Source organism: Stenella coeruleoalba (genome assembly GCF_951394435.1).
Source record: "Stenella coeruleoalba genome assembly, chromosome: 4".
NCBI lineage: Eukaryota > Metazoa > Chordata > Mammalia > Artiodactyla > Delphinidae > Stenella > Stenella coeruleoalba.
The window spans coordinates 29781508-29801618 of record NC_137149.1 but is presented as its reverse complement, the minus strand read 5'-3'; the positions used below and the strand labels follow the sequence as shown (position 1 = coordinate 29801618).

The window sequence follows — 20111 nt, the reverse complement described above, 5'->3', positions numbered from 1 at the left end:
GCTCTTGGGGCTGCAGGAAGCACCGCTGCACTTGGTGTGTATGTGTGTGTGTTTGTGTGTGTGTGTGTGCGTGTGTGGCCTTGTCAGCCCCAGGAACAGGGTAGGAGAAGGGGGAAGAAGGAAGCGGCTGCATCCCTTGTGTGTGCTGATGAGAGCCCACTTCCTGCTTCTGAGCAAGAAGGAGCCAGCCACGGAGTACGTCACAGAAGAAGGTTAGAGATTCCGTGCTCTGGGATACTCTCTCAGAGTAACTTAGAGCTATGGCGTGACCTGGTGGCCAACCCAAACCTCTGACAGCTCTGCAACCTTGTTAAACTAAAAGAAGAGAGAATTAATTAGGGTTTCACCTCTGAAATCAGTGGTCCCAACATAGAGGAAGAAGTCCCAGGGAGTGGATTTATATGCTTGAGGGTAGGCTTTCTACGTCCCAGAAAATCTCTTCTGGTCTGGATAACCCGTGGGAAACAAACAGGCTTTTAAACATGAGCCAGATGCTTGATGTGGTGCCCAGTTATCCATAATATGGCATTTCTGGAACCAGAGTGAGTATATTTTAAATGATTCAATCATTTGTTCATTCATTTAACCATACCTTCATTCCATTCCTTTATCCTTTGGGTTTTTTTTTTTTTTTTTTGGTGGTACACGGGCCTCTCACTGTTGTGGCCTCTCCTGTTGCGGAGCACAGGCTCCAGACGCGCAGGCTCAGCGGCCATGGCTCACGGGCCCAGCCGCTCCGCGGCACGTGGGATCTTCCCGGACCAGGGCACGAACCCGTGTCCCCTGCATCAGCAGGCAGACTCTCAACCACTGCGCCACCAGGGAAGCCCATATCCTTTGGGTATTTATTCATTTATTGAATAACTGAAATGCACCAGCTACTGCACTAAGAGCTTTATATCCATATTGACTCCCCAAAAGGTAAGTCTTCTTATCCCCAATTTAAAGATTAAAAAATTGAGAATCAAAGAGGTAAAATAACTTTCCTGAGGTCAAGCAGCCAGCAAGTACTGGATCTGGAATTTGAACTCAAGGATGACCATTTCCGAAGCTTGTGTTTTTCATAATCATAGTACATACTGCCCTCTACAACCAGGGTCAGTTAAATGTCCTCGACCCAGTGTCACGTAACAAATGAAAGTCAACTTCAGTCATAACAATGCTAAAAATATTAATAATGGCCTTCTCTGCTTTGAACCTACTTAAAAGGACATTTAAAATTTTAGCTGCGCATAATAACAGAGTTTGTACATGGCTGTTTTAGGAAACGTTGATTAGGACAGCAGATGTCTGGCACTTTGGGCCCCTCTAAGCATGCCGGGTCTCCTCATATTTCCCACATTTGCACGGCACCTCTAATTTCACGTGTTTGATTAATAGCACCATAGTACCTAATGCTGAGGCAATGCCTTCAGGAGATAGACAGGCACCACCGTATCCTGAAGGATCAGACCTTAAATTCTCTAGCTCACTGACTTGAGTGATAACGAGCCCTTCTCATGTTCTCGGCAGCTGCTAAGAGAAAACCCTTAATTTGTCTGGAAATGAGAGGTTTCTAGTTTGAAAACCTTAATATTAGCTAGAAATTGGATTTGAATAACTGGGATTCCAAGCTTGTGATATTAGATTATATAGTAACTCTTAACCAAGTCAAAGAACCAGAATGGATGCTTACAGTTTACGTTGGCTTAGGAAAAGACAGATTCAGATTAACATCTAACTGTAGGAAGGAAGCAGATTGATCATTCCACTGGCAGTGCTAGTATTTAGTATTAAGGAATCCTGGTTCGCAAAGTCAAATGCCTAGTAAAAAGAATCAAGAGGGAAACAGTGTATCTGTTTGCTCATCCTTTTGAGGTAACAAAAACTACCATGAGGTAAAAAAAATCACTCTTCTGGGGTTCTGGATGGACAACCCTTGCCCTGGAAATAGGGTGGGTTTAGAGGATCCCAGTGGTGGCACTGAGACCAATTAGATAACAAATATGAAGAGAGAGATACTCCACTAGATTGAGGGTTATGCTTGAACTCACGTGAACCCAAATGTCCGCCCTTGTCTTTGCTGTCTCATGACCAACACCGGAGTTCAAGGTGTGCTTTGTGGCTGAATCAAATAGAAGTGTGTTATTGGGTGACCCCCTTGGGGAGCTTTCAGAGTAAATTCCAGCAATCCTGCCCGAGACAGCTCCAGAGTCAGGAGCTTATGTCGGTCTCAATTCTCATCACCTTACTCCTGCTCAGAACAGTAAGAATTTAGAGATGATGTAACAATGAGATCAGAACTGACAGTTTTATTTCCCCTGGTCACAAGCAAGTGGCTTCAGAATTCCTTCCCTCAAGGGAACAGGCACAGTGACAGTTGTGACTGAGTGAATTTGACACATTGAGTTCAAAAATACCTTCCACTTCATCTGGGAATAAAATTATCTTTTAAAAGTGGCGCTGGCGGCTTCCCTGGTGGCGCAGTGGTTGAGAGTCCGCCTGCCGATGCAGGGGACACGGGTTCGTGCCCCGGTCCGGGAAGATCCCACGTGCCGCGGAGCGGCTGGGCCCGTGAGCCATGGCCACTGAGCCTGCGCGTCCAGAGCCTGTGCTCCGCAACGGGAGAGGCCACAACAGTGAGAGGCCCGCGTACCGCAAAAAAAAAAAAAAGTGGCGCTGGAGTATAAATGATTTCAAATTATCCACTGCCCTGAGTTGCTAGTTTGCAAAGTGTATTGGGCCCAGCCCAGGCCCTGAGCCAATTTTACCTTTATCTCCCTCCTGCATATGGCCCATGAGGAAGAATAGATCAAGCCCCGGCCCCCCGTCTAGAAAGGGCACTTGAACAAGCCACCTGCAGAAGGTCTCCTGAGTGTTTTGTAGCACAGGGTGGAGGGACCGGTCTTGCTCTGTGTTTCTGGGCAGATGGCACGAGGTGGGGAAGGGAGGTTATTTTATTTGTTTATTTTTTTGCGGTACGTGGGCCTCTCACTGCTGTGGCCTCTCCCGTTGCGGAGCACAGGCTCCAGACGCACAGGCTCAGCGGCCGTGGCTCACGGGCCCAGCCGCTCCGCGGCATGTGGGATCTTCCCGGACCGGGGCACGAACCCGTGTCCCCTGCAACGGTAGGCGGACTCTCAACCACTGCGCCACCAGGGAAGCCCAGGGAGGTTCTTTTTAATCTCCTCTGTTGTGGTCCTGCCTGCTCAGGGAACCTGCTGGGGCTCATCCAGTGCTTAGGTCAATCCCTGACACAGCTCTTAGGGGCTGAGGAAGTGTCTATTTGATCATCAAGATTTGTTTGACAAATAAATGGAAAAATTAGAAAGCAAGAATTTTCTCCCCTGCCAGATTCCAAAGAGTTATTATTATTTTTTAATGGAACGGGTAGCAAAGAGTATTTCAGTATTCCCATTTGTCTTAGAATCAGATGGAAGAAAATTAAAGCCAGTGTAAGTCTTCTACTGTCCTTGTGTTGGTTGTTTCTGTGGACCTTCGAGGTCTACTCTCCTTCCTCCCTGTGATCTGTGAACACCAGGCGGAGGCTTTTATTGGTTCCACCAGGAGCTGGGAGGTTGTGAAGAGAAGGGGATGGTGGCATTTGTACTTCCTGGCTTTATCCCTGCCAGGCCACTGACACAGAACCCTCTTACCTTACCCTTTCACGGTGTGTTTTAATTGCTTGGGGTAAATATTGGGAAACTAATTTAAACACTGTGTTAAAAAAAAAACAATAGACTTTGCATAAGTGTTACTCCTGATGCGTGTGTGTTCATGTGCACACCTGGGATAGGGGAGTTTAGAATGCCTATTTTGCTTTTCAGTAAGCAACAGGGAAAACAAGTATTTTTGTTTAAAAAGTAAAGTTGATATAACAAGCCCCTTTATATTACATGCATTTTAGGAAATCTCTCATTGAAGGGAGTGATTTAAATGGGAAGTATCGTGAAATAATCATTAAGGAGGACATCTCTCAGCCACGAGGACTTGCTGTTCATCCAATGGCCAAGTAAGTATTTGTGAAAATAAGGCCCTTTCTGTGGAGGTCATAGGACAGTTTATGTTTGATGTGCTAGTGTCCGAAATTTGTCTTAAGACCTCAGGTGGTCAGTGGAATCAGAAACCAAGAAAATCCATGAGATTTGTTCAAATGTTCAGAAATGGTAATGGCTAGCATAACTTCCTCGTCCTTTTAATGTCTTTTGATTTGTTTTTCCTACAGAAAACTTTATTGTTTTGATACCCTTTCATTTTAAGCAAATTCAATTTCTTTTTGAAAGGAAGTGGGTTGTAATTCATTCATCAACGATGCATAAGCCCTTTACACTATGTACTTTCTTTAAAAACTATATTGTTTCTTGAGAGAGGATGATATTTGGATTGCATGGCTTCTGAATTCTATTTAGAAAAATCATGAGTTCCAGTGATAGGTCATTCCTAGATTTAGGGAAGAGGAAAGAGAAATCGTGAAATATTAGGAGGCTCTCTGTTGTTAATTGTGAATTAGTGACAAATGTGGGTTTAAGTTAGAGAATTAAGGAGAATAATTCCTTCCTAGTTAAAAATCAAGGATAAAAGCTCATCCTATTTTATTTATAATGGAAATTTTATGATGGCCTGTGGGAAATAATAAACTGGTAGAAATAGATAATTAATTTGGAGCCAGCCACATGATTCAAACCATGAGAATGTAACCATCTCTAAACAAGCCAGTGAAAAGATACTGAACCATATTGAGTTCAAAAAATGTGCCTCAGCACCTGCTTTACAGAACTGAAAATGGACCAAGTTAACTGAGCACATAGTATAAAACAGGATAATAGATAAATATGCTCTTCCCTTTACGTTGTAATTTTACATATACAGCAAGTTTTACATATGCATATCAGAGGGACAGGCTAGCAAGATTCCATTGCCTTTTGTAGCATGAAACGCTGATTTAAGAATATGCACTCAAACACCTGTGATTAGTAATACACTACAAGTGTTTAAACTAAGAATTCCTTTCTTATCCAATCGTCTGAGCCTTAATTCAGCATTTTCTGTCCACGTTGCTGTACATAGAGAAGGTAATTTTTTGCTTTTGAAAATTGTGTCCAATATTCAGTGCTCTGCTTTCTCCTTCTGTATTCCTTGCTGTACCACTTTAGTTTATCCTAAAGTGACTTACATTGATGTTTTTAATAATGAAAGAATGAAAGAAGTGTTTTTCCTTGCAAGTTTTATTTGTTGTATGCTTTCTTGATTAAAGGAGATTATTCTGGACTGAGATGGGGATTAATCCACGAATTGAAAGCTCTTCCCTTCAAGGCATTGGCCGACTGGTTATAGCTAGCTCGGATCTGGTCTGGCCCAGTGGAATAACAATTGATTACTTAACTGACAAGTTGTATTGGTGCGATGCCAAGCAGTCTGTGATTGAAATGTCCAATCTGGATGGTTCAAAACGCCAAAGACTTGCCCAGAACGATGTAGGTGAGGCTTTGGAATGGGTGATTTCTTCAACTTGATTGAGTGTTGATGAGTGTTAAATACAAAATGTGTTTACACACACACACATACACTCACTCACCACCCCCCCCCACACACACCCTTAAACATATGGTGAGAAAGGAATACAGACAAACAGACTAACAGATTTCTCCAGAGATTTATGAGCTACAAAGATTAACATTGGAATATTGGATAAAAAATAGTGATGCATAATCATTTCTCTTTGCCAAGATTTCTTAAAATCAGAATGAAAATATTAACCATTTTAAAACTTCTTTAAGAATAAGAACTTATTCAGCTACTACCATTTCTTACGTTTTCTCAAATGTCATTTTCACAAGTGACAGTATCATCTTTAGCCATTCATGTGCAAAGGTTAATACAGTTTTCCCTCCTATTATATTTTCAGATTTTGCATGGGGTGTCATGTATTTTCATAAAGAGTTTTGAAACACTGTAGCCTATGCTAACTGTTAAAAGAGAAGTACAAACTGTTATGACATTATATAGCAGTAGGAGATTCATTTTGACTCAGGGAATCTGCAAAGACAGTATTTGAACTGGGCCATGTGGTAAATAGAAGGTGATAAAACACTATCATTTGAGATAAGGCTGCAAAAATTGGTCTTTGTAGGTTAGTACTGCCAGAATATGTTAACTGAAATGAATTCTGAACGTACTAGGGAGCCATTGCATATTCTTAAGCAGGAAATGTATCTGATAATATTGGTATATCAGGATAACCACTTAGGTAACAGTGTAAGTGTTGGATTGGAATGTGGAGAGAAGGAAATGAGTTAGGAGGTTATGATAATTGTTCAGTCAACAGTTAATAAAGGCCTGAGCTAGAAGATTACCATTTAAAAAGTAGAATGGAGGATTAGAATATTACAAAAATCACTGTGAATGAAAAACCAAGAGGATTTGGTAACAGATTGGATGTCGAAATGAAAGCCAGGGTGATGTTAGAGATGCTTTGGGAATTTAGAAACTGGTTGGTTGGGAAGATGAAAAACATGGTCTCTCTTTTTTAGGAAGAAGCTAACAAACTAATAATCCCTGTAAGGTATTTATTTTGCCCTTTCTGTTTGGTAATGAACTTCTAGGTTTGTATTATACATTAAATAGATCAAGATAAATATAATTAAAAATTTTACATACTTCCAAGCTTCTTTAAAAATTGACATACTTCACAATAAATTATAAACTTGTGTACAATTGTAGACTTTCATCACCCATGTACCATTATAGGAAGTGGAAATACAGTGGAGAGTAAAACAATTATGGTTCCTGTGAAGTTATGGAGTCAGTAGGGGAGACGTACATTGTTAAAAAATACATCTCCCAAATAAATGTAAAGTTATAGCTTTGATATTTGGAGGTATAAAGGGATTTGGAAATTCCTAACTAGAATGTAAAGACATCATATTCTAAACCAAAAAAAGCATAGGAGATATTTTGTAAATAATTTGTATTGCTATAATCTGTGACTAATGCAACTTACTATTAGATACAAATACAAATAATCTGGTATGTGTACATCTAAATAACCGTTCCCACCATTACAGTGCCATCTACTGGTAGTTCAACTGTGGCTCTCCTGTAAACAAAAAATGAGGAAGATTATATCTAGTGTGGGGTTTGTGTTGAAAAACGATAGCTGATTCTGACACATACTACAACATAGATGAACCCTGAGGACGTTTTGCTAAATGAAATATGCCAGTCACAGAAGACAAATATTGTATGATTCTACTTACTTAGGGTATCTAGAACAGGCACACTTATAGAAACAGAAAGTAGTATAGTATTTGCCAGGGCCTAGGGGGAGGGGGAAACAGGAAGTTGTTTAATGGGTATAGATTTTCAGTTTTGCAAGATGAAAAAATTTCTGGAAATTGGTTGCACAACAATGTGAATGTATTTAACATTACTGAAACTGTGGGTTAAGTCTTAGGCTTAGATGGTAAATTTTGTATTATGCGTTTTTTTATCACAACAAACAAAACAAAACAATAACTATATAGGAAATTCCCTTCCTGCCTTTATGGCTTTAATTTGGGACAAAGGCTAGAGACCCAAATGAATCTTAATGGCCCTGGTCAATAATGATGGGTGGAGATTCATTACACCGGGAAAAATCGTTTGAGTTTGCTGCCAGTAGGGGGAGACATTCACCCTAATCCACCAAATCCATTTTTCATTAGCAAAAAGACTGGCCTGGGGAATGTGACTGGATGTGATAAAAGCTTCCAAACCTAGGGGTCCTTAGCTTTGGCCTCTAACCACTTGAGATAGTATATTAAAACATTTCCCAGCTTACTAAATACTGGAATATCTTATCAGAGCAGTTTCAGTGGCATGGAGAGGCGGGTTTAGTTGAGGTAGGATCAGAAGAGGCCACTTAGGGGTTGATTGGAGCCATGAAAATGGAAGCAGCAGATAATAAATAACTTCCAAAAAACTTGTCTGAGAAGGGAAGGAAAGAGACAAAAAGAAGTTAGAGGGGTCAAGGGGATGAGGGAATTAAGATAGGAGAGACCTGAACATATTAATCAGCTAAGGGAAAGAAGCTGGTAAGATGAAGAGACTAGAAGAGAATTAATGTAAATGAAAGGAGTAATTGACAGACAAGGTCCTAGAGAAGGCAGGAGCACAGTCAATGGACTAATTTTAGTTAAGAGGAGAGATAGGAAAGGAAATGTATTGGTGGAGATGGGAATTTGAGGAGGCTGTTATTCAATTACCTTAGATTTTTTAAAATGTTGTAAAAATCTCAATTTACAGCAACCTGTAAATTTAGTCTACTACTTATTACTGCCATTCAAAAGACAAGGAACCTAAGACAAAGAGGGGTAAAATAACTTACCCAACTTACCCAGTCAAGTTGTTTAGTCTATAAATAGTGATAGAATCACTGAACATGGAAACATTCCTGCCCTGGTCGCCTTCTTTTTTTTTTTTTTTTTGCGGTACACGGGCCTCTCACTGTTGTGGCCTCTCCCATTGCGGAGCACAGGCTCCACAGCCATGGCTCACTGGGCCCAGTCGCTCCGCGGCATGTGGGACCCTCCCAGACCGGGGCACGAACCCATGTCTCCTGCATCGGCAGGTGGACTCTCAACCACTGAGCCACCAGGGAAGCTCTGGTCCTCTTCTTATTGGTGGTATTATGTCAGTCACCCACATTCTCCCACTCTCTGAATGCTCGATGACCATGGGCTTTGCTAGGACTTCATACCACCAGGCTCCCATTCTAAGAAGAGGTTCCCTCATCATGTGGACTCTCCTTGATGTAGGTGGCTCAAGGAAGTGGCTCATACATTGCTTAGCAGCTGTATTAAAGAATTGACTTAGTGTAGGAATTGGGTATATGTTTCAGGCCTTGTCCTTTTAAAAATATTCATGGCAAAGACAAGATGTTTATAATGGATCTCAACTGCTTCCAGGTCACCCATTTGCTGTGGCTGTGTTTGAGGATCATTTGTGGTTCTCTGATTGGGCTATGCCATCGGTAATAAGGGTGAACAAGAGGACTGGCAAAAATAGGGTACGTCTCCGAGGCAGCATGCTGAAGCCCTCATCACTGGTTGTAGTTCATCCATTGGCAAAACCAGGTACACTGGACACAGTCTTTCTTTGACTGGCATCTGCAACTATTTTAATTGTTTGACGGCAGGGAAGGGGGTGTGTGTTGCACTTCTCACTAATTTGGGTAGATGTTAAGATCTCCTGAGATTTGGATTTCCTTTAAACTAAGATAGTCTGGTAATAAGTTTGGGCTTTATCCCTCCAACCTCAACTTTTCTTCTCCTGAGTAGCTTTTACTTATTTGCTTCTTTTCAAAGACTTTTGGGTTAAAGGCACTAAGGGCAGGGGCAGGGATGGGTGGGGGGAGCGATTTAGAAACCCGCAGTGGAAGCTTCTGCCTACACTGGGCTTTTCCCCACCTCCTGAGAATGCAAGTGAGTGAGCTTCAGCCAGGAGTAGGTAAGCAGATGGAAAAGGCACTTAGTTTCCCACAATAACTCTTCTTTCTGAATCACCCTTTGTCAGTCTGACTAGATTATAAGTCAGGAAATAGGAGTCCTATCTTCCCAAGTAGCTTCTTGAACAAAGGTACTGGCTAAACTCAATACTCCTAAGGTAATCACATTCTGAGCTTATCTTAGAACCAGTGGCTCTTTATAGGAACTCTTCTGAAATAGCTCTTGATATAAACAGCTCCATTTAGATAGTTTCTTTCTCCCAAAGCTGTACACTGATTTTACACCTTTTCATCTCCAAGCCCATCTGTGAATGTACCTCCTCTCTGCTAGGAGCAGATGCCTGCTTGCATCAAAACGGAGGCTGTGAACATATTTGCGAAGAGAGGTTTGGAACTGCTCAGTGTTTGTGTCGTGAAGGTTTCGTGAAAGCTCCAGATGGAAGAATGTGTCTGGCTCTGAATGGCCATCAGATATTGGCAGGTAATATGATAAACTATGTGGCCAAATTGTCTTACTTTAGCTCAGGAATATTGTCCTACATTGATTTTTATGCTTGTGCTAATTTTTAATATTTTGTATTCTTAAAAGCTCCCTTGCTTTTAGCGATGCCAAGCTGTCTTCCACCCCACCCCACCAATGAGTTTGGCCTCCTCATTACAAACTAAATTCAATTGACTTCTTCTAGCTGTAAAATTAATGAACAAAAGATCATATTCCAAGTCTTAAGTTCCAGTGCTCCAGGCCCCCATTTTTGGTGGAGTAGCCCATCCTTGGAAATAAATGCCAGTATTTTACCAATTCAGGGAAGGTTCAAAGACATTTTGTTTAGAAGTTTTATGGCCTCGATTTTAGAGGTAGTCATATATAAACCCCCTGCCACATGACTGTCTTTATATGAAAAGCAAAGTCCTTTGTAATAAATAAGTTTAGGATACCAAACAGGTGTAGGGAATCCAGCTCGACAAGGCTTGTGATCCACGTTTTTAAAAACTAAACGTAGGGCTTCTCTGGTGGCGCAGTGGTTGAGAGTCCGCCTGCCGATGCAGGGCACACGGGTTTGTGCCCCGGTCCGGGAAGATCCCACATGCCGCGGAGCGGCTGGGCCCGTGAGCCATGGCCGCTGAGCCTGCGTGTCCGGAGCCTGTGCTCCGCAACGGGAGAGGCCACAGCAGTGAGAGGCCCGCGTACAGCAAAACAAAACAAAAAGCTAAACGTGACTTTGAGGGAAGAGATCTAATATGACATGTAAACAGTAGTACTGATTTACTTCCCTTGAATGTGCATCCAAACAGGTAAGTTGTATTTGGATTCATCTCTTGATACCTTATACCAAAGAGAACTTAAATTTTATTTTAGATGTTTTTTAAAAATTCATATTTATCCAATAGGCATGATATGTTAGGTGACATTGACAGCAAATAAATGGATTAATTTATCCATGGACCAGAATTGAATAGTTTGGATTTTCTGAACTTTCTACCAATGGTTGCCTTAGGATAACAGTTCTCAATCTTTTTGGTTTTGGAGCCTTTTTACACTCTTAAAAATGATTGAAAAACTCGAGTCTTTGTGTGGGTTATATTTATCAAGATTTATGGTATTAGAAATTAAGACTAAAAATTTTAGTATCTCTATTAAAGTTACAGTAATATTCCATTATATGGGAACATGTTTTTATGAAAATAAATGAAATAACTCTATTTTTCCAAACAAAACTATGTAGTAAGAAGAATGGTGTTGTTTTACGTGTATATCTTTAATATCTGACTTAATAGAAGGCAGCCAGATTCTCCCATCTGCCCCTCTGTTAAAGCTGTTGGTGTGTTGTTTTGTTTGAAGCCTATGAAGAAAATCAGACACACATGGAGCTGGAAAAGGGAAGATTGCTTAATAGCCTTTTCAGAGGACTTTTTTGTATATCTTCTTTTGATATTATATATATCAGAACTAGACAGGTGGTAGTTTCTCAGAGTTAGTTGCAATGTTGAATCTGAAGCCATATCAATGAACATTTTGTCCTCTGCTATGTTAAAACCCAGTGTTCTGTTTTGTACTTTGAGTGGATCTTTCGCCATGCATGATTTTGTTGCATCATGTCTTGGTCATTTAAAAATATTGATTGACTGAGTTACACAAGTCTGCCGAATATCACATTAATATACCTACAATAATATTAACTAATTATTATTATCAAACTCATCAGCAAAGTCTTTGAGTGTCTGGATTTTGTTAAAATTTTTTTGTGGAAAATTTTCCAGAATTCTACTTTCCACTTGAAAGCTTAAATTTTATTACTGGCAACAAGCACCGTGAGCTAATTTTCCTTGAAGTGACAGCATCACTTCATTCATTGTTGAGAAAATATCAAATCCCCAAATGTTAATGACATAGTTTGTCAAACATTCTTTCAGGTAAAAATCATATTCAATGAAAAAAAAAAAGAGCCTAGTTTTAGCTTGTATCTCTGAGAGTTCACAGGTGCCTTTCCTCCAGCTTCAGTGCGTGCAGTGTTTTATGTGTTGCTTCCCATTTCATTACGCAGAAGATTAAAGAGCCAGGTAGTCTATGGTCAAGATTTTTAAAAACTAGTAATTTTGCTGCTCCATCATGGGCTTTTAAAGGTGAAACTGGAGTGCGAGAGTGTGTGTGTGTGTGTGTGTGTGTGTGTGTGTGTGTGTGTAGGTGGCTGTGAAGAACATGACTGCAGTAGAGAACATGCTACTAGTATCATGACGATTCACGCTAAAGCACCACACTTTCACCCATGTCTGCTTTTGCCCCATCGCTCATCAATGTTGACAGTGAAAATAACAGTAGTTATTTGCGTTTTATGAAAATAGTTTTGACCTTCTGGATGCCATGCAGTGAGACCCCAGGGATCCATGGCCCACACTTAGAGGATACACAGTGTTTTAGGGGATCCATTTCTTCCATGTTCTGGGGAGTTGCATGGGTCCCATGCCTATGTTAAATTATAGCTTGTTTATGCCCTTCCACATTTCTAAATACTGGCAAAATCAGGCTAAAATAAATGTTATAAGCAGCTTAAAGGAGAAGGGGTATATAGGAAAGGCAGGTTGGGGAGATCATCTCACTAATTTGTCCTCAGTAATGGCGAGCAGTGATTACGAGCTGATTATGTTCACGAGGATTTTGGTATTCTACTTTGACTGTTTTTGCCAGTACCGAGAAGAGTCCTGTCTTTCTTCCCTACTGGCTCTCCCCACCCTCAATTATAAGTGCATGGAGTGAAGCTGAGAGGGTGTAGTGTAGCAGAGAAGGTTTTCTACGCCACCGAGACCCTGGCAGTTTTTCTGAATCCTCCGACTCTAAGAAAGAGTCTGAACTCACACAGTCATAAATATAAATTAACTCAAACATTTCTTGAATCACAAAAGGTAAATTAATTGTATCCGTTGGCCTTCAATAGGTAGTGGAGCAGATCTGAGTAATGGAGTAATACCGTTGGACATCTTACCCAGCAGTAGAGAGCTTGAAGATAATATTACAGAATCTCAGCATATGCTAGTGGCTGAAATCATGGTGTCAGGTATGAATAATGAGTTCTCCAATACAGCTTTGGTTCCAATAATTTCCATCCTACTAATTAGAAATTCTGAATGAACTCTCTAACTTAATGTTGACTAAATCTACACAAAGCTAGCGAAGACAAACTTTGGACTCAAGCTTCGGTCCTTCTCTTCTGAATGGTTTATCTGAGGAAGATGGCTCCCATATAAGACTGGACATGAACTTTACTCATTGAGGGTTGTTGGACTGAATCTTTTTTGAAGAAATCTAACTTGGAAAAAAAAGTGAAAAATAGGCCAGGACGGATTTGGGTGTATCCCCATCCATGCCTAGTATTTTTGGTGTTTGGCCCATTTAGCTTTACTTCTGTCAGTGTGAAAAGCAGATGGTAGCTGATAAGCAAATATAGGCTGGTTGCTTCAGCTGCTCCAGAAAGTCCACAAACAGCAAATGTTAGATTTTTTTTTCTTCTATAATATATTGCCCATTTATCAGCAAAATGCTAAATAATTTATTCAGTATGTAACGACTTTAGGAAACCTAATTCTTTTAGAGTCTGTGTTCACTCATGAAGCCAGTGGTTTTCAAACTGGGCTTAGCTCAGCCCTAAAGCTTCTGCAAACCCCACCTCTTCTTCATGCTAAGTCTCTGCCTTTCAATCAGTGCAGCTCTGCTTTGAAGCATTTTATTTATTTATATTTCGGAGTGAGACTTAATTTTAACACTATGTGGCTAAAAATAAATTTGAGAACTCCACATTAGGGCATTATATGCACTTAACCACAGCTTTTGTGGTCAGCAAACTACAATTTTCGAGGCCCTGGGACCTCTTACCCCTTCTTAGAGGATTTTATCAGTGTGATTTTTGATAAAATACAAAGAGGTGAATATTTTTAGTAATAATAATTTTTACAGAACTTTAGAGTTTACCAGGTCCTTTAAGTATATCCTCTAATTTGACCCTTATCACAATCATTTTACAGATTTGAAAACTAAGATATGTGAAGTTAGTGACCCGACCAAAGATTTTGAAAATTATGACCAAGTAATTAATTCATATCAAGAAAAGAATGACTGGAAACATGGTCATGTTAGGAGTATTATTCATTTGGTGACTATTTATTTGCCATACACCGTGCTAAATGCTGGTGATACCATACTTAGCTAAATATAGCCCCAGCCTCCAAGGTCATAGTCAGATGTGGAGACAATGTGGTAGAATGAAACAATATACATAATATATATTAGCAGTATAGAGAACCTTTTCAAAGTCACTAGGAATCCCTAGAGGTTCACAGAGGATATTTTGAAAGGCTAATGTTTGGGGGACTCAAAGACCAAGGTGAATGACAGACAGTAAATTAGGCCACGTGGGTGGCATGGGGGGGGTGACAAAATGGCTAAAGATTTGGAATACATATATAACAGGCTGTGTTTGGCTTCATGCCTGGAGACGGTACTCTGCCTCGTGCAGAATAAATGTCTTGGTGAAGATCACCTCGTCTTTCCCTCCCTGGATTGTGTTCTATTTTGTCTTAGCCTGTAAAGTTTTAGTTCTACCTGTGTTAGGCAAAGGGGTCTTATTTATATTTTGTTGTGAAATTTCATTTCCAACAAGTATCTATACTAAAAAAAAATTGAAAACTTTATGTTAGATTTTAGGTCCATATCTTTTTATTCTCCAAAGACAGAGTCACATGGAGCAAGCAGATCTGTGTACAACATGGCAAAGAGGTTCAATCCTAAAAAGTTTCATTGTCAAATTCACTAAAATCACGAATTCTTCTAAATTCATGAATAAAATGTAAAATTCTTAACGTAGCCTGTTGAGCCCTGGAGAAACTAGCCTGTACCCACCTCACCAGCCTCAATTTGTGCCCTTCTATCCCCAGCTTTCTATGGCCTGCTTCCATTACACGGGCCTTGCCTGTAACATGCGGGTGTTGTTTTCTCGGCCTACAGTGCTCTTTCTAACCCCACCTCCCCAAGTCCTGTGTATCCTTCAGATCTCAGCTTAATATGCTCTTTCGCAGCAAGCCTTTCCTAGTCTCCTGACCAGGTGAGGCGAGAGTTGTTTCAGCTCTCTTGGAACCCAGTACTTTTTCTTGATTGTGCTTATTACATCTGTACTTCAATAAATAATCATGTAAGAAAACAGAGCCCTTGTCTATGTTCTCCACCACCGTATTTTGAGCCCTCATAAGGCTCTGGCACATAGTAGGTACTTCAAAATGAATTAATTTTGTTAATTTTACAAACAGACCCCAGAGTCTTTTCTAGCATGATAAGGCTAATTCTGATTCAGGCTGTCACAATACTCTTCTTCTTTATCATTCTTATCTAGATATGTAGATAAAATATTTTATAGTTCTCAAAAGATTCTTTTAAAAATCACTTCTTCTTCAAGTGCGTACAACAACCATGTGAAGTCGACTGGACAGAAACTGTCATCTGCGTTTTAGAGAAGAGGCGCGTGAAGCATAAGTGCCTTCCTTGTGGAGCTTAGTTTGTGGCAGAAGGAGCTTTGGCTGTGGCTCATCCCTCCTGCAACTGCACATCCATTGCTTTTCAGTATGCAAAGCTGCCTCGGGGTTTGCAAGTTACCAAATAAATCCTGAATCATATGTTAATTTAAGATAATTCCGCAAATGATTTAAAATGTCTTGGGTAATTTGATACTGTCCACCATACACTCTGAACAGCCTTGTGATTTGGGAGCTAGTCTTCCAAATAAATGCTGAATCCAATGGGTAATTGATTTAGTCTGAACTTATCCATCTCCAAGAGTCATGAGTGACAGGAGGTGACCAAGCAAACATGAAAGGCCCGTGTTCCCACAAGAACAATCTTCTCACTCAAATAGCTAAGCAAATCAAATGCCATTAGCTGATGTCTGCATTCACATGGCACCTGACTCCTATTTAGATCATTTAACTTTCTTTAATTTATGGGCAACTTTGGAGGGTTTCTTGACCTCTTCTATACTCAGATGAGCAAATTTACCAGTGAAAAGACAGAAGATAGTTTATGTCCTACTGTGGTATGTCAGGTACCCCCAACTCCAACAGAGAGGAGGCATTTGGAGAATGATTATATACCTAAGTAGCTAAAGGAAAAAAAAAAAACTTGCTCACGTTTATGGCTCAAAAGGCAACTCTGTCTTCTGGGGCATTTGCATTTCATTGGAGTACGAAATGAAATGATCCTTTTACAGCATTTAGTTTGTATGGTTCATGACTCTGTAAAAGTGCTTTGAGGTGGGGCTTCCCTGGTGGCGCAGTGGTTAAGAGTCCGCTTGCCAATGCAAGGGACACGGGTTCGAGCCCTGGTCCGGGAAGATCCCACATGCCACAGAGCAGCCAACCCTGTGTGCCACAACTAGTGAGCCTGTGCTCTAGAGGCCATGAGCCACAACTACTGAAGCCCACGCACCTAGAGCCCATGCTCTGCAACAAGAAAAGCCACCGCAATGAGAAGCCTGCGCGCTGCAACGAAGAGTAGCCCCCGCTTGCCGCAACTAGAGAAAGCCCGCACACAGTAACAAAGACCCAACACAGCCAAAAATAATAAATTTGAAAAAAAAAAAAAGTGCCTTGAGATTTGCAAGTCACGGCATAAATCTTGATAATAAACATACATTTTGACATACACATTCTATTATATATCAAACATAATTTTAGTAAATTGACAATAAATCTTTTTACGGTTAAATCTCTTTGCCATGTTGGTACACAGATCTACTTGCTACATATTAGTTGCGTATCTTTGAGAGATAAGAATATATTGACCCCTTTTGTATGTCACAACGGTTGGGAATTCTCAAATAAAGCAATACAATTTTTGAAGTTTGAGTCCATTTAGTCCTAGAAATTGTATAGTTCAAATTTGCAAATGCTTTAAAAAATTATAAATAAGTTCACACGGGGGTCTTTGAACACCACATAATTCTTTAAGACTAAAGATTTGTTGAGAGCATGTAAACAGAAACATATGGTTTGTGGATCCTTTAATATAGATATAGCTTACAGATCAGCACAGTGTTTCTATTTGGAGGTTAACCTGCCCCAGAACTTGAGAAAGGAAGTACTGGAATTTTTGGTAGAATGCAAAACATTGAAGTCCATTTTCTTCTCTGAGGTCTGGAAATAATCCTGTGGGGTTCTCGCTGTTTGCAGATGATGATGACTGTAGTGCCTTGGGATGCAGTACACAGGCTTGGTGTGTTTCAGAGGGAGAGAATGTCACGTGTCGGTGTTTGAAAGGATTTGCTGGAGATGGAAAACAGTGTTCTGGTAAGAGCAAAATCCAAATACACACAATATCTGGAAAATAGTGAATCAGAAACATTCTCTCAGATCATACTGATTCAAAATCTCCCTCAGGATTGAATACATTATTTGATATTAGCTAAAAAGGTAATGGGTGTATGAATAGAAAATAAGAAACATAACATTGTTATATTACATTGAGTTATATTAAAATTCCATGATACAGACAATTGACATTAAGGAGAAGAATTTTTTTAATATAATTGATTTTTAAAAAATATTTATTTCATTTACTTTATTTTTGGCTGTGTTGGGTCTTTGTTGCTGCACGCAGACTCTCTAGTCTTTGCGAGCGGGGGCTACTCTTCATTGCGGTGCACGGGCTTCTCATCACAGTGGCTTCTCTTGCTGCGGAGCACAGACTCTAGGCACGTGGGCTTCAGTAGTTGTGGCACGTGGGCCCAGTAGTTGTGGCTCGTGGGCTATAGAGCACAGGCTCAGTAGTTGTGGCGCATGGGCTTAGTTGCTCCACGGCATGTGGAATCTTCCCGAATCAGGGCTCAAACCTGTGTCCCCTGCGTTGGCAGGCGGATTCTTAACCACTGCGCCACCAGGGAAGCCCCAAGGAGAAGAATTTATAATTAGCTTTAAAAGCATGAATTTGAGTTCAAGTCAAATTTATAAACTCCCCAATTCCAATAAAAACACAGCTTCCCCCCACCCAAAGGCTTAGGTCATAAGTTTTAGTTTATTAAATAGGTTTTGCTGGATGGGTTACTATTTTACATTGATAGCCATTATTGTAAATGTTCTTATGGTCTGAAACTCTGGCACAAAGTGATTTACTTACACTAATGAAACACTGAGAAATCTGTAAAAATTGATTCAGAAATGAACTTTAAGTCCAAGATGGAGGGTTTGCATCACATTTGCAAGCAGTACCTGTAAATGGCTGGATGATTGTATGTAAGATTATACTATCCTTTCCTACTCTTTTCCTTTATACCAGGATTGCCTATGTATTTCACTAGCTCATCATTTTGCCCACAGATATAGATGAATGTCAGATGGGTATCTCAGTTTGCCCTCCCACCTCCTCCAAGTGCATCAATACTGAAGGTGGCCATGTCTGCCGGTGCTCAGAAGGCTACCAGGGAGATGGGATCCACTGCCTCGGTAAGAGAGCTGTGTGCAGAGGGCCAAGGGTGAAGGCAGGCCTTGGAGAATCACCAAACACTGGGTGTGGCGGGCCAAGAAAAGACAGGAGAGAATTGCGCTGACACACATGTTAAGACTAAAAGAGGAGTTGTGTGATCTGTTCAAACTGACATATTTCAGTTTGGGGTAAATAGTCAATTTCGTGCCCTTTGGCCATGACCGCACTAGTCAGCTTCTACACTCTGCAGAGGCTGTTTTCCCCTCTGCCTTTCTAATTCTTTCTCCAGGGGTTGAGTGACATCAGTGCCTCATCGATAACTCCACACCTCGAGCCATCATGGGGGGAACTGGGCAGCATTTTCTTTGTCACTGAATTTGGCAATTGAACCGTGGTGAACTGCAGGGCTGATGTGGGTTTGTTGGAGGTCACGGCTGTGTGTAAAGGGAAGGAGGCGTGGTTCTGTGAAAGGGCTCACAGCTGGCTCTTGATAAGTTCAAGCCGTTGACATTTAGAATCAAGCAAGGAATGATTAAGACTCTTTCATAATCACCATCCTCTGCCAAGGTCTGGGTGTGGCTTGCTGGGTTGGGAGTTCACCTAGTGGATGTCATGTACCATTCCAGGTGTAACACAATGTCACGGTACAAGTGAAGACCTGCCTGAAGCCATCTTGGCCCGGTAAAATAGTTATCTCAAGTTTTATGGGGCTTTAACATGTCTCTTTCAGTATTTTCCTTTCCTTCTGAAAACATAAAAATCTTTTTGCTGTGAGGGGCAGATGCCTTGATAACAAACTAAAATGGCATTGCTTTCTCGCACATGTTGAGGTTAAAGATGAAATATCAGTCGTAACTACCAATTTTCTGGACCTGGTTGGTTTAAATCAGACGTTTATCAGATTAGTTTTGTGGAGTCCACAGACATCTGTAAAGGCTCTTTTCAGCACATATTTGGCTGTCAATTGGGAAAATGTCACTGCTCTAATTAAGCAGGCTCCTAGATAATTTAGACAAACAGGCTTTATATTTAATTTACTTTGAAGAAAAAGGAAGGTATATTTTCTTGGATGTTTAAACTCATTATACTCTGGATTCTCACTCTGTTACTCACGCATCTCAATCCATGGAGCAGAGTGTCATGGCCCAGCCTGCCTGGTTGGCGTGGCGTCTCGGGCCACATGGAAGCCCTGAGCTTGTTCTTGTTCTCCGCACTGCCCCCCAGCCCCATGTATATACAGTAGATATAGAGATGTAGTAGATACAGTGCTTTGAACCATGCCCGGCACACAATAAGTGCTATATAAAACTGTTGTTGTTATTCTTAAGAGTAGCTGTGTTTCTTGGCCAACAGTACATCATTTTTGCTTCTCTCTCATTCTCAAGGTGATGGTTCATAGAGATTGCAGTAGGATGTCAGTTTAAAAAAAAAAAGACTCCCTTTGGGCTATTCAGGTTAGCAATTCAATGTGGCAAATATTTAATTGACCCCTATTAGTGCAAAGACACAGTACTGGGATCTGTGAGGAATGCCGAGATGAGGAAGGCATGGAGAATATGATCTAAAAGAAATGCAACTGTGATAAGGGGTGAAGAAAGGTATGCATCATAAGAGAAGTAAAAACTAAGTGGAAGTTCAGAACCGGTAGACATATCTGTTTGAGGTATTGGGAAAGACTTCATGGAGGAAGTT

General features: G+C 40.7%; 1 protein-coding gene across 1 annotated transcript in view; it reads left to right on the top strand.

Annotated features, from left to right (window-relative positions):
• Positions 1 to 20111, top strand: part of EGF (epidermal growth factor) — a 100552-nt gene that overhangs the window by 62148 nt on the left and 18293 nt on the right. Inside the window, exons 14-20 of the mRNA XM_079920793.1 lie at positions 3887 to 3991; positions 5234 to 5457; positions 8925 to 9092; positions 9795 to 9944; positions 12895 to 13014; positions 17171 to 17287; positions 18314 to 18439. Of these exons, the coding sequence (XP_079776919.1) occupies positions 3887 to 3991; positions 5234 to 5457; positions 8925 to 9092; positions 9795 to 9944; positions 12895 to 13014; positions 17171 to 17287; positions 18314 to 18439 (1010 nt within the window). The remainder of the gene's footprint in view (positions 1 to 3886; positions 3992 to 5233; positions 5458 to 8924; positions 9093 to 9794; positions 9945 to 12894; positions 13015 to 17170; positions 17288 to 18313; positions 18440 to 20111) is intronic.